This window comes from Microtus ochrogaster, chromosome 15 (assembly GCF_000317375.1).
Source record: "Microtus ochrogaster isolate Prairie Vole_2 chromosome 15, MicOch1.0, whole genome shotgun sequence".
In the NCBI taxonomy this organism is placed as follows: domain Eukaryota; kingdom Metazoa; phylum Chordata; class Mammalia; order Rodentia; family Cricetidae; genus Microtus; species Microtus ochrogaster.
The window spans coordinates 28719471-28733872 of NC_022017.1; the positions used below are offsets into that span (position 1 = coordinate 28719471).

General features: G+C 48.1%; 1 protein-coding gene across 1 annotated transcript in view; it reads right to left on the bottom strand.

Moving 5' to 3' along the window:
• Positions 1-2172: 2172 nt before the first annotated feature.
• The window catches only part of Ccdc134 (coiled-coil domain containing 134), a 13034-nt gene continuing 804 nt past the window's right edge, over positions 2173-14402 (bottom strand). The window contains exons 2-7 of the mRNA XM_005354471.1: positions 13173-13291; positions 11673-11794; positions 11393-11477; positions 9732-9913; positions 9352-9423; positions 2173-3439 (exon numbers count right to left, since the gene is read on the bottom strand). Of these exons, the coding sequence (XP_005354528.1) occupies positions 3314-3439; positions 9352-9423; positions 9732-9913; positions 11393-11477; positions 11673-11794; positions 13173-13275 (690 nt within the window). The 5' untranslated portion in view covers positions 13276-13291 and the 3' untranslated portion in view covers positions 2173-3313. The remainder of the gene's footprint in view (positions 3440-9351; positions 9424-9731; positions 9914-11392; positions 11478-11672; positions 11795-13172; positions 13292-14402) is intronic.

The window sequence follows — 14402 nt, forward strand, 5'->3', positions numbered from 1 at the left end:
TTTTTTAAGCCAGGCAGTGTCAGCACACACCTTTAATCCTAGCACTCAGGAGGCAGAGTCAGGCAAATCTCTTGTGTTTGCGGCTAGCCTGGTCTACAGAATGAGTTCCAGGACAGCCAGGGCTTCACAGAGAAACCTTGTCTTGAACCAAAAATAAATTAAATAAATAAATAAATGGTAACAAGATGGTCACTGCACTGGGCCCAAACCTCAGCAAACACCAACATCTCCTAGCCTTGCCCATGTAACTGAATTTCTCTTCCAGCTGGCTCCCACTGGGAGGCCAGACTGTCACACTACTCCCCAGGACCTGAGCTGTTCATCTGAAGTGTCTGAGTGTTATGTCACGGTATGCCCTTTGGCTTGGGTAGCTGCTGTACATCACAGAAATAGTTCTCACTCCTCTAAGAGCTCTGCGCTCAGGCCTCCTCCATCATCTTTCAGCTGTCACTACCTCTGGGAAGCTTTCTGGCTGATGAGTGGAGTGAGCGGAAGCATAGGTAATGATGGTTGTCAGGGGTGGCAGGGCAGATTTAAGTCCAGATGGTTTGACTGTCCAAGAAGAAAAGAGCAGAGACAGGAAGCTAGGTCAAAATACCTATTCATTTAAAGAGATGAGGGAAGACAGACCAGACAAGGACAGAGCTCGGAACAAGAATAACCCAAAATGGGCTGGAGAGATGGCTCAGTGGTTAAGATCACTGCTGCTCTTCCAGAGGGCCCGGGGTTCAATTCCTAGCACCCACATGGCAATTCACAACTGTCTGTAACTCCTGTTCCAGCAGATCTGACACCTTCACACCAATGCACATAAAATAAACTTTAAAATAAAATAACCCTGGTAGATCATCCCCCAAAGCCTTCAACATCTATCTGGACAATGACTAGGGAGGGCAGAAGAAAATGGAGGACTGAGGGGAGGGAAGGAAAGACATCTAGCAATGACTAGAGATATTCTTAGTTGTCCTAAGTGCGGGACTGCTACTGGCATCTAGTATGTGGTGACCAGGGGTACTGCTAAATATCCTACACCACTCAAGATAGTCTTCTCACACAACAGTAAAGTAGTCCAAAATGTCAACAGTGCCACTGTTGAACTGCCCTTCCTTACGGGATAATTCACGGGCTCCCAGAGTCTCCAGGAGTGCCACTGACTGGACTTACAAGACTGGACAATCCAAGACCACACTGTCACTGTTGCCATCATGAGCACCCCTAGCAATGGTCACTCATCAGGCCACTAGAAAACACACACACTCTTGTTACCTTGACACTGCCACTACCTAAACACACAATTGGTAGAGCTATTATCACAAAACTGAACCCAGCTGCTGGGTGAGCTGGAGAAGCCAGTGCCCTCCCTCAAGTGTTTTGTGTTTTTGTTTCCTAAATCCACCCACCCACCTACCCACCACCAGTCATGGTGACACATGCCTTTAATTCTAGCACTCAGAAGGCAAGGGCATATGGATCTCTATGAGGTCAGCCTAGCCTACAGAGTGAGTTCCAAGGCAGCCAGAGCTACATAGTGAGACCCTGTCTCAAAGACACAAAAAGAGACAAACAAAAACAAAAAGAAAGACAGGTCCCCAGCCAAGCTGTCCTGGTTCTTTAGAAGCTCACCCCTCAGTTAAAGGAAGAAACATTTTCCTTGCAGAGTCAGCAAAGACGAACAGGGAGGACCCTCATGGCTGGCTCTGACCCTCACAAGCACTCACTCAGCTTCGACATGTAGGGTAGATGTCACCCTTTTCATAGGCCTAGTGCCATCATCTCCTATAAACCTCACAGGAATGGGCTGGGTCATACAGCTGGAAGGGACAGGACTGGGAATGCAGCCCAGGTCTCTGGAGCCAGCTGTGTATTTCTGCCTCACAAGAGAGACAAGCATTTCTGATGGGAAAATTTCTCCAGCCCTCCTCCCAGTGACTTCTCATTTCTTTACTTTTCCTGAATGGCTGTTGGGATGCAGGCTACTCAGGATCTTCCATGAAATCTCCCTAACACATGGCATCCCTTTGCTATCCTGGCCAGTAGAAAAGTCAGCCTCCAAGGAAATAGTTTAGAGCTTGGCAGAGGATTCAGACATCATCAAATTTATTTTACCAATGAAGGCACAGCACAGGGAAGAGAGAGTAGGCCAGGATCAGTCAGGCTATGACTCAGGTCTCATGAGCACAGTCAGCAGTAAGAGGAAAACTTTATTTGGAAGGTAGGGGATGGCTGGGAATGACACAGGGATGGTGGGTGTCTCCGTGCCTTTAGGAGATACATTCTGGCTTGGTAAGATCAAAGAGGTTGTGCTGTAATTTCAATAGTCAAGGCAGCCACGTGCCTTGGGATTCACAGAAACCAGGCTGCCCTCTGAGGGCCTAAACTCCTTCCATAGCTTCCTGCCCTGTGGCTATGGGACTCCGCTTGAACCCTGAACTGGGAAGCCCACTGTCTGATCACTGCAGCTCACAGTAGCCCCATTACAAAGAGTCTCCTGTAACCTGTCTCCTACGGCCTCTTCCCACACACAAGCTCTATTTTTCAGCAGTAGAGAGAACAAGTTGATTGTCCCCTGAACCAGCTCGATGACTGTCCCCAGTTATCTGAGAATAGAGATCATGTTCTTTTAAGGTCTCCTTGAAATAAATACCCTCCCAGGACATTTCTGGGTCCCCTCTCCAAACTAGTCCCTCATGAAGGGCAGCACTGAGTGAAGAAGAAGCCTAAACCTGACTCGTTTCTCTGCAATGCAAAGGCCTGGGGCTCCCTCCTGATAAGGGAGAAACACTCCAGGCTGGTCTTGACATCTAGGAGCTCCTGGTACCCTCAGAACCTCTTCATCAGCCTTGGTGAGGCCAATGGATTTGCTGGCTTGTAGTGTTGCTCTGCAGAGAGCTGTTGGACTGGTGATAGGCAGCCCAGGAATACAGGGAGGCCAACTGCAAGCATGCCACCTTCATCTGTAACTCAGAGCCAGGTTCTACTGCTTCCTCAAAGGGCAGTAGCTGGCCTGCAGCCCTCACTCACCAAGAGGATCCAGACCAGGAGTCCCTTCAGTCCCCCAACAGTTTCCCTACAAATCCAGTCTGCAGAACTGTGTCCTCTCAAGGTCCCCCTCGGTGTGCCCTAAGATTCCAGAGGCTCAGTCTTTCTGGTCAAGGCTCAGACCCAGCTCCTGAAGACCCAGAAAACATAGAGTCCCCATCTAGAACTGGCTGTTGCTCACCATGGTGCTAGACGTTGCTACACCACAGCCACACGGTTGTGCCTCTTCTGACTGGCCTCTTGCTGAACCCTTAGGCCCCAAACTGCTGCAGGGCTACAACTCAGACTGGGATCTTGAGATTCTTGGGCCTTTGCGGATCTCTTTCCGCTTCTCCTCCTTCTTCCGGCGTTTTTCTTCTTCCCTCAGGGCCTTCTGGAAAGGGTCAGTGCTAGGAATGAACTGAGATGAGCAGAGTCATTTAATTTAGTCTAGGAGTACCAAAGAGTTTCCGCCCAGCGAAATCATGGAATGTAAAACAAGAAGGTCCCAGAGAAGGCCCTGCCTCCGGGAAGTCCCAGACAAGGAAGCCAATGAGAGGGCTCTGGGAAAGGCTGACTGTATCTTGAGATAATCAGGAGCCTGACAAGCAGACAGGGAAGACAGGAGATTCCAGGCCTGGGGGACAAATGCCAGCTAAGGTGTGAACTGGAAAACAAATAGTCTCTTCAAGGAAGAGGGAGCTGTGTGGCTCTTGAAATACCTGCCTGACACCCTTCAGGAGCAAAGCAAGCTAGGAATCCTAGACTACAGGTGCTGCCACTAGGGAACAAGGAACAGTCCCCCAGGAGAGGAGCACACAGGAGCAAATAGGACCAGAAGAGAAAGAGATGGGACTTCCAGGCAGGCAGGGATGGGAAAGGACAAGGATTTGGGGGCAACTTCAACTTCAATCAGGGCACGCCTCTCCTCCCTCCCATCCTTTTCCATAAGTCTCATTCAACCCAAAGCTTCTGTTGGTCTCTGTGGCTAAAAAACTATCAAACTTGCATCTCTATGTCTATTTGTCTCTGTAACTGATGGCTGGTTTCCATGACGACACCCCGGCAGGCCTTTTCACATGCTGTGGCCTAGGCCCAGAATGCCCTTTCCAGCCCTGTCTGCTTTGTCTCATTTGCTCCAACTCTGCTCCCACTACCCTGGGGACCTCTTCCACGGCTGCCTCCTCACGGGCACCCGCCTCCTCGCTGGCACCCTCTCTTCAGCTTTGTACTAATTTATTCTTGTGCTCCTCCTTTGTGTCACCGACGGCAGCCTGTTCCTTGAAGACGCAATGCTGGTATTGGGTGCTGTACTCCACTATGTCCCAAGCACAAAGCTTCACAATAGCATTCAGTGTGCACTTTGAACAAAATGAACATGAGACTATAAAATACAAAAGGATCCAAAACTCAGACTGTGAATGGACAAGTGTGATCAAGGTAGGCATTAAAAACAAACAAAGAGTGCCACCTTGTGGCTTAACCTACCTGCCATATAGGCAGCCATGCCTCTGGGAAAAGGGGGACATCCCAGTAGTGGTTCAAAGACAGGCCATACAGCTAGTGGAATGCCCAACTACCTAGAACTAATTCAACCAGGCATTGCATGCACCCCCAGATAGCTGCCACTCTTCTCTCATAAGAGAATCTTCTCGCTGAATACAAAATAGTAGACAGGCTGGGGATCATTTGGATAGCATGTGTAAAGCCCTAGGTTCAAGCCCCAGTACGGGGGGGGGGGGGGAGTGGGAAAACTATCAGGATCATCCCTGACCAACAAGAAGAAATTATGTTGCTCCTATAGTAGTGTCTAAGATACTATATTATGATAATGATATGACATTATATTATATATTATGATAATGTTAAACTAAATTTATTTATTTTGGTTTTTCAAAACAGGGTTTTTCTGTAGCTTTGGAGCCTGTCCTAGAACTCGCTCTGTAGATCAGGTTGGTCTTGAACTCACAGAGATCCACCTGTCTGTCTCTCAAGTGCTGGGATTAAAGGTGTGTACCACCACTGCCTGGCTTCCCTAAATTTATCTTGGAAGTACTCTGACACCGTCCTGTGTGACAGAAGCACTTAAGACTTACACTGCGAGAACTACTTGCAGAAATTTAGCATTTCCCTAGGTGCCCCCTTGTGGTGGAAAGAATCTCTCCAAGACCCTGAGCACCTGAGTGCGCTGACTGAGTACACCTAGAATCAAGGTCTTATTCCAGGGCTACTTATCAGGGTTATGACGACAGAAAGCAGCCTTGAGGGGTATACCACTGGGAAGGGGTAGTAGCTACTTTGATGGGAAAACCATATTCCCTACCCTTTCTGTATAAAACAGGAACCTCAGAGGTTCTGCTAGATATAAACAGCCAGGCATGGTCCACTGTGGTTCAGCTGGGTTAAAAAACTAAGGTGCTGAACAGAAATTATTAACGTTGCAGGTGTGGCCATGTGTGGTGGCATATGGCTGCAGTCCCTGCACTTGGAGTCCCAGCAAGCAAATCTGCACTTCATGAGACCCTGTCTCAACAAATAAGAAAACAACAGAGAAACATAGGAAAGGAGTTGCAGGTCTGGCTGCCATCTTTTAAAAGTCATTTGTCTAAAGTTGGCCCTTGACTAGCAGCTGGGAACCATAGTCTAAATAAGTAAAAGTGGTTCACTGTTCTCAAACTGTCTGTGAAATCGAAATGGTTTATGATAACTTTCCTCGCAGCAGCTTGGAGTTTGGGTACTAGTTAGATACAGTGCACTCATAAAACCAACTCCCAGTAAAAACCAGAGCACTAGGTCTCTAGTGAGTTGACAAAGGAAGCTCTTACATACAACTTGTTGCTGGGGGAATTAAATACATCTGTGACCACTGGAAGCAAATGCTAACAGCTGTTTCCCATGTGTCAAGGCTGGTGTCAAATTCCAGAGCTCAAGTGATCATCCCTGTCAGCCTCCCAAATAGCTGGGATCACATGTGTGCTGCCACAACTGGTCAACAGGTCTCTATAATTTGGATCACATGTGTGCCACCACAATTGGCCAACAGACCTCTATAATCTTGTAGAAACTCCCTTGTCCCACTCACATCTGAACCTTCTGAAGGCTCTAGGTGAAAGAGGGGGTGACTAGAGAAAAGAAAAATTATAGGCATTCAGATGGGACACATGAATAATTCAGCAATGACTCGAGCACCTAGAAAGGGCTTGAGACTCTAGAAGGCACAGAGAACACAGTGGCAGGTGCCACTAACCGTCACAAGGGTGTGTAGTTCCCACCCCCATGATGGGAACACCCACACTGACACAGTCTGTGTCTCACACTGTAAGACTTTAAAACAATCCTGAAGCCATTTTTGACAATTCTGAATCCTCTCAGCCTCTGTGCCATAGTGCTTCCCCTCCTCCCCTGGGAACCAAGGACCTAACAGCTACACTCGCACGTACTCAGTTCCTGAACAATTACCCATATACATATGCTTTGGTTCGGTCCCCTGGGAAACGGGGTCAAAATAACCTCTTACCTCATCTGATCTGGCAACAGCTCTCCAGTCAATTATTGGTAATAGCCCTTTCTAATAAGCCAATCAGAATAGTCAAAGAACAACCCCCCTTGCTTCTGTAGACCCTTTAAAAGTAGACTGTACCAGCTATTCAAGGTCCCTCAGCTTCCTGAATGCTGGGGGACATGACAGAATTAATAAAATCCTCATGCTTTTGCATCAGCTGTGGTGTGTGAGATGGTCTCTGGGGGCGACTCCTCCTCAGTGTTTGGACGCTAGAGTCCAACAACACCATCAGAGATCTCCTCAGAGTACCTATGTACCCATGAAGGATGACACAAACCTGCTTTACTCTCACAGATAAACTATCCTTTATTCCCTTTTTGTTTGTTTGTTTGTTAACAGAGCTTTTCTGTGTAACCGTAGCTGTCCTGGAACTCACTCTATAGACCAGTGATGGAGGAGAGTCATGTGTCTATGTGTTACTTTCATTGGTTAATAAAGAAACTGCCTTGGCCCTTTGATAGGACAGAAAATTAGGTAGGCAGAGTAAATAGAACATAATGCTGGGAGAAAGAAGCAGATTCAGGCAGATGCTTTCCTCTCCAAGATAGACGCAGGTTAAGATCCTTCCCGGTAAGCCACCACCTCGTGGTGCCACACAGATTATTAGAAATGGGTTAATCAAGATGTGAGAATTAGCCAGTAAGAGGTTAGAGCTAATGGGCCAAGCAGTGTTTAAAAGAATACAGTTTCCGTGTAATTATTTTGGGTAAAGCTAGCTGGTGGCCAGGAGCTAAGTGGCAGGAAGCGGCCCACCGCTCCTTCAACAGAGGACGACTGGCTTTGGACACAGAGATTTGCCTGCCTCTGTCTCCCAAGTACTGAGATTAAAGGCGTGTGCCAACATGACCTGGTCTATCTTCATTCCTAATGCCTAGGTAACTTTGGGTTATACGACACAGGCAACTGAGGTTAAAATTCTGCAGTTAAATACCCTCAATGTACTGAAGACTTAAAAGTATAAAGCAGAAGAGAAAGGGCCACAGGAATCTGTCCACGGAGGATGACTGTTGCTTTGGGCCTATCTATTGCTTCCTGTAATTATTAACAAATACATTCAATGAGACTGGCAGGTAAAATTCTAAATTTTAAGCCGGGCGATGGTGGCACACGCCTTTAATCCCAGCACTCGGGAGGCAGCGGCAGGCGGATCTCTGGAAGTTCGAGACCAGCCTGGTCTACAGAGCTAGTTCCAGGACAGACTCCAAAGCCAGAGAAACCCTGTCTCGAAAAACCAAAAAAATAAGAAAATTTTAAAAAAATCTAAATTTTAGGTGGATATAACAGATAACATACATTGATTTTAGATGATATTCTGGTGGTTCAAAATAAGACTCACTAGTCCCCCCATATTTAAGTCTGGGTTGAGTCAGGGACCCAGAGAACATGATAATTGTAGTCAGTTCTGCAGGTTGGCTTTGCCCTAGTACTCAGACTAGCTAGCTGTGGTGGCTTGTGCCTGTAATCTCAGCACTCGGAAGGCTAAGGCAGAAATGTGGAAAGTTTAAGGTCAACTGGGGCAAAGACTGTCTCAAAACCCAAACCAAACAATCAAAAAGCAGTATCTGAGTGCAGCCTCAATAAATGACACGAAACAAACTGAACGGATTTGGTCCTCGCCTCTTGGTAGATTAACCAGGCAGTAGGCTATGGAGTACACCGTTTGCGAGGGTGCTGGGCACCTTCCTGTGTTCTTGCTGAGGACACTAATAATGCAAAATCTGGGAAGTTCTTTTGTTTGATTAATTTTGTTTTGTTTTAAGGCAGTTTTAGGTCAGGCTGGCCTCAAATTCAGTAGACAGCCAAGGTGGCCTCTTGCTCCAGCCTCCTGAGCGCTGGGGTTAGGACCATACCTCCCTGCTAGCAACTTTACCCAGAGCGTTTCTCAGGATTATTTTTGCAGAGAGACTAATCTTGGAAGGATGAGTATCTTTCCCTGGATAATGCACAGATCTAGTCAATTCACTGTGAAGAAAGATGGCAAACTTTCCAAGCATTGCGGTCTGCAGGCATAATGCAAACCCACTACACACACAGCATCTGCCCGGCCTTCCATGTAAAGATCTGGAAGAACAGGGTATCCAAGACGATAGCCCAACAGTCAAGCTACCGCTTTTGCTGCACTGAAGAGCATCTGTGACCTGCCGGCATCCATAAACAGTAGCAGGCTACTTTGTCAGTCTGCAAGCAGGTACAGCCTTGGACCTGTCAGACTCCACACCCTCTGCACAGGCGTCAGTACTCGTTTCCTAGGCATAGGAGGGACCCTTCCTTCCCGTCCTTCTTGGCCCTGCCCTGCTCCCTCTGGTCCCTTCTTCCCTGTATGTGTCACCATCTGTCTTCTCAAACTGCAGCTGTTAGCCCCCAAAGCCAACTTTAGAACTCTAGATGAAAGGCATGTGTAGGAGTGAAACAGAAGCCCCAGTGTACCAGAACCACAGGCTCAAAGCTGGGAACATCATCTGACCTCACCTGGTCATTCTGACATTCACAACTTGGGGTACGTACTGTGCAATGAGATAAAGATGCTCATAGCCGGAGGAATCCCACCGTCCCCCAATCTCCACTCCATCCCCAGCTATGGTACATATTCTGAGAGGAATGATGACTTGCCAAAACCTTCAGTGACTTGAGTAATGATTTCTGGACCTGTATTCACTGGGGTGTCCACTTCCAAGTTTAAAGCTCTCACAGTCTACCCTAGGCCTTAGCCCTGCAGACCCAGTCTCCCACGCCCATCAGACACAAAGCAGTCACAGGACCCAGCAGCTCACCTCTGTCCGGTCCATTCTAAATGGGTTCTGGAAGTCAGAGTCTTTCTCAGCGATCCCCAGCTCCTGGGCCATCTGTGGATGAAAAAAACTAGTAACCCTCTTCTGCCTTCTGTTCCCTGGTTACCAGCCATTCCCACTATGCATGGACTTAAGCCTCAAACCCAGGCCCTGATGTGGGCCAGAAACAATCCCTAGGGACCCTCCAAGTCAGCACAGAACCCCTTGAATTAAGCCTCTATGACCCAAAGTGCTCTGAGACACACAAACAAATGTAACTAAGCATTCACAACCGAAGATAACTGACAGGGCCAACCACAGACAGACGCGAGGCTCCCAGCCCACCACTTGACAGGGTTCCCAGCCTTCTTACTAGTCCTTACCAGGTTGAGGATGGGTGAGTGGGGACCCTGGTCAAAGACACCTGTCTGATTGCAGAAGCTGATGCCCCACCGGATGAGGAGGTTCCAGTTGGAATTACGGTCAAAGTAGTAGTGCACAATCTTTGGGAAGCGCAGCACCACATCACCAAAGAAGGCTGTGTTCTCTACCACGTGCGAGAAAGCTGGCAAGAGGCTCTTAGTGAGTCATCAGGGTAGTTGTTCTTCTCCTCTTGTCCACCCAGATAGCCCCAGACCTCCTCCGGGAATGGAGGCACTTACCAAATCCCCCAACCAGAGAAGGGTCGGCACCCATTGATCACAGGCTGTTCACTGCATGTGCAATATGCAGTAAGACTCTCTCAAGTCCCCATTGATGGGATTTGGAGGGAGAGACAATGGCTGTTCCTGTTTTACAGACTGTGTTGGTTAGGTGCTTGTTTTATTTGTTGTTGGATTCTTTTTTTTTCAACTTGACATAAGCTAGAGTCATCTGGGAAGAGGGAACCTCAATCACATCCCTCTAATGCCATGGTCCTAGATCACTGTATCTAAATCAGGAAATTAGCAATACTTTAACTTACCTACAACTATTTGTCATTTGAATTTGGTCAGTTTTCCCACAAATGAGACCAACATCAGTTTACACTGGGATGTAATTAGAATGTTCACAACAAAGAGTAGCCAGCTCTTCACTCCTCGAGCAGAGAGGAACCGGAGAGCCCGGCCTAGCACTGGCTGGGCATCACACGGAGGCAAGAAGAAGCCAAAGATCTGCCAGGCTGGCATGTGGGATATGGACCCATAGACCTCAGAATAATCTTGATGCTCAGAGAACCTTAGAGTTAGTTTGGTTCTGAGAGAAGAGCAAAGGCAAATGACTTGTTCTCTGCCAACTGGAGAAGAGAAGCAACTCCCAGGCATGAGGGGTGGCCGCTGTAACAGTCATCGTTCCTACGCATGAGCTGTTCCCTCCCCTCAGTGACTCTCAGGACTGCTGAGGCCAGGCCTTTAACCCCAGCACTTGGGAGGCAGAGGCAGGTGGATCGCGATGCATTTGAAGCCAACCTGGTCTACACATCAAGTTCTAGGACAGTCACGGTTACATAGTGAGAAGAAACAAAAATGTCATCTGTTGGTAGGCATGAGGAGGGACCGCCACTGAAGAGACGTTCTTGCGAGAGGGGACAGAGGGAAAGAGACATTCTTTCATCTTACTCGCTTTTCTCCCCTTGTCTAAAAAGGGATTTAAGGAGCTTGTGTGTTTTACTATAGAAGCTAACAGTGCTGGCAATCACACTCTGACTCAGCTATCTGACAAGCCTCGGCCATTTCACCTTCCAACAGAAACAATGCCTACCTGCCCTCCCAAAAAGTAGCTGGCAGACTCTATCCAGGCCCTGGGTGAGGAGGGCAGAGATTCTTTTCTGGTTTCCCTGTCCTAAGCACAGGACAACATAAGGGAATACGTGCAAGGGCAGAGAAACTGGCTCTGGACTCCAGGAATGCTTAGAGCACCACAGACGAGGCCCTTATCCACCCCAGGCCAACTACTCAGGCACACATGAGGATATCCCCAGGGAACAAATGACGAGAACAGAGAAGGACCAGCTAGAGAATACCAGGGTGGCAGGCAGCAGAGCCAAGTGCTGGGGAGACCATACCGTCCTTCAGCTTCTCGTCCTGGGGGAAGGGCCCGTCGGGGAGCACATTGGCTGTGGTGAGTACTGTCCGGGAGTCCTCCAGCACCTGCAGGAACCCCATGTCTGCTAAGTGGCTCTGGGGAGACCCTCACAACCTAGATCCAGCCCCAGTTACCTGAACGCCGCTCCCACTCTTCCACATATACAGTCACTTCCTCATTGAACACTACCCCCGCAGAGAACTCTGTCTGCACAAATCAAAGCCCTGCCCTGCTGGGAGCTGCCCTGTTCCCTGACACACCTTAAAGAGTCCCTTAAGCATGACATCAAGAATCTTGTACTGCTGGTGAATGTCGTTCAGCTGGGCCAGGTTCTTCAATGCCAATAACTGCTCCCGCCGCTTCACCTCAAACATCTTCTTGTCTGAGCACCATTAAGTTAAGGGACTAGCAGATAACACCTACCCGGGCAACCCGATGGCCCTGACTCAGGGGGCCCCTTTCTGACCCATGCTATTAAAAGCCTTGGATGGCCACGGCTGGGATGCCCCTGGGAAGAGGTGGGCTGCCTGTGAAGTATATAGGTCCTGTAATGTACCATTTCTCCAGATCTCAGAGACTCCATACCCAGAAAAGAACCAAAAGCCAACACTCCAAACCTGGCACCTACCCTCCCATCTCTGTGTCTTCCTGTCGTCTCTCACAATCATTCATTATTCCAGGACCTCCAGCAATCCGCTTAACCTATAACTTCAGCCCGAGATGCCCCCACTATTCTCCTGGTGCTTCTATCAAGACCTTGCTCAGAAAGAAGGTTCACAGTACAGTGCTTCTCCCAAGACCTCCAGTATCCACCAGAACCTCGATCCAGAGAATCAAGGCTATCCACTTGGATGTTCTGGTGGTTTAAATGAGAATGGCCCCCATAGGTTCATATTTAAATGTTTGGTTCCCAATTTGTTAGACCCTTTAGGAAGGATTAGGAGGTGGAAGTGTGACCTTGTTGGAGGTGTATCACTGGAGATGGGCTTTGAGATTTCAAAAGCCCACACCAAGCACAGTCTCTCTTTCTCTCTGCCTCCTGCCTATAGACAAGGATATAAGGTCTTAGCTACTGCTCCAGTACCATGGCTGCCTGTCTTCCCACCATGATGATCAAGGACTAACCCTCTGAAACTGTAAGCAAGCTCTCAATCAAATGCAGCCTTGGTCATGGTTTCTCTTCACAGCAACAGTAACACTAACGCACATGTTTCTCCTTCTAGTTCTGTGAATGCCTCAAAACCAGGGATGGTCTTGTCCTTGTGTTGCCAAGAGTTGGCTCAGAGAACCAGTGTTAAGATAAGCTAGCAAAGCCGGGCGGTGGTGGCGCATGCCTTTAATCTCAGCACTTGGGAGGCAGAGGCAGGTGGATCTCTGTGAGTTCGAGACCAGCCTGGTCTACAAGAGCTAGTTCCAGGACAGGTTCCAAAACCACAGAGAAACCCTGTCTCAAAAAATCAAAAAAAAAAAAAAAAAAAAAGATAAGCTAGCAATCCTGAGTTCTGGAGGACCTGCCTGGGGTCTCACCAGCCAGGCGCTACACATGAACACCCCTCATTTGCAGAGCTGAGAGATGGGCCTAAACTTCAGTTAACATATGGGGAACCAGCTCAGGAAAAACTGACTTGCTCATAGTCTGGTTAGAGCTTGCTTCCTCCTCCCTCCCATTCTTCCCCAACTCTGCTCATTCCTGGGATTCCCCTAAGAAGTTACGGGCACTGAGAGATCTCATTTACCCCACCCAATCCCCAAAGAGATACAGATCTTGAGGCTGGGGTCCACGGTGGTCTTTAGGGTGCCTGTGACTTGTGTGCCGGACAACAGTAGGACGAAGACAGACACGAGGAACTGAAGAAGGTCCATGTCTGAGACTCTGGAGCTGCCGGGGTAAACCAGAGAAGACGAGTGAGTTCAGTGAAAAGCAACTCCCTCAGACATGGCCCAGCCTCCAAATGCCAAGAATTCAGCTTTGGGAAGCCCTGAAGATCTAGCCAGGACTGGTGACTAGCACACACACAGTACAGGTCTATAGGACTGCAGGAGAAAGACAGGAAGAGGGACTTGGCAATGCTTACAATACTGGATGGGGTGACTGAGGCCAGAGCTCTAGGATGGAGTGTGAGAACATCTGCCTTTATAACTGGGCAATTGTCCCAGCTCTCTACTTGTAAAGCAGGACTTAGGAGGTCTCTTTCCTGATGCAGAGGCAGGTCTGGATGATGTACTATGTCTGGAGGAAGGGGCTGGTCAATAGCTCTCCTCTAGTTCCCTGCCCTAGCCTCCTAAGAGGGTACCAACCAGGAACTCTCAGGTAGTGAAAAAATATGTAAAATTTGTGTGGGTTCCCTCCTTCTCCAACTTCTTCCAACATCAGAACAAACATACAAACAAATATACTTAAAAAAAAAAAGACAGGGCTAGGGAGATGATTCGATTGGTAAAGTTAGAACCATGAAGTTTTGAGTTCAGTCCCTAGCATCTACGTACACACTGGGCACAGTGCATGTTTGTGGTCTAGAGCTGGAGACAGAACGACCCCTGGGACTCAACTTGTCTGGCTGAATCTAGGAGCCCCAGGTTCAGTGACAAGACACTGTCTCAACAAATAGGGTAGAGGACAATTAAGGAAGATATTTGATATTGGCCTCTGGCCTCTACATGCACACGCACAGAAGTGTCCACACATGAACACATACACAATTTAAAAAGAAAATCATGAGAAGAAGCTGATCAGGTACAACATTGGTAAGTGGGGGCCAGGAGTAGTGGCTCATGACTTTAAGCCTATCACTTGGGAGGCTGAGGCAGGAGAACTTCCTTAAGTTTGAGGCTATTCTAGGGTACATTCTAGGGTGAGATTGTGTCTAAAACTCCAAAATGGATAGAATAATGGGTGGAAGATGAAAGTCAAGGGAGGCGTCATACTCAGATAACCGGTTTTACTAATGTTTCCATTTGGGGGACAAAAATAAACAAACGAATGAACGACT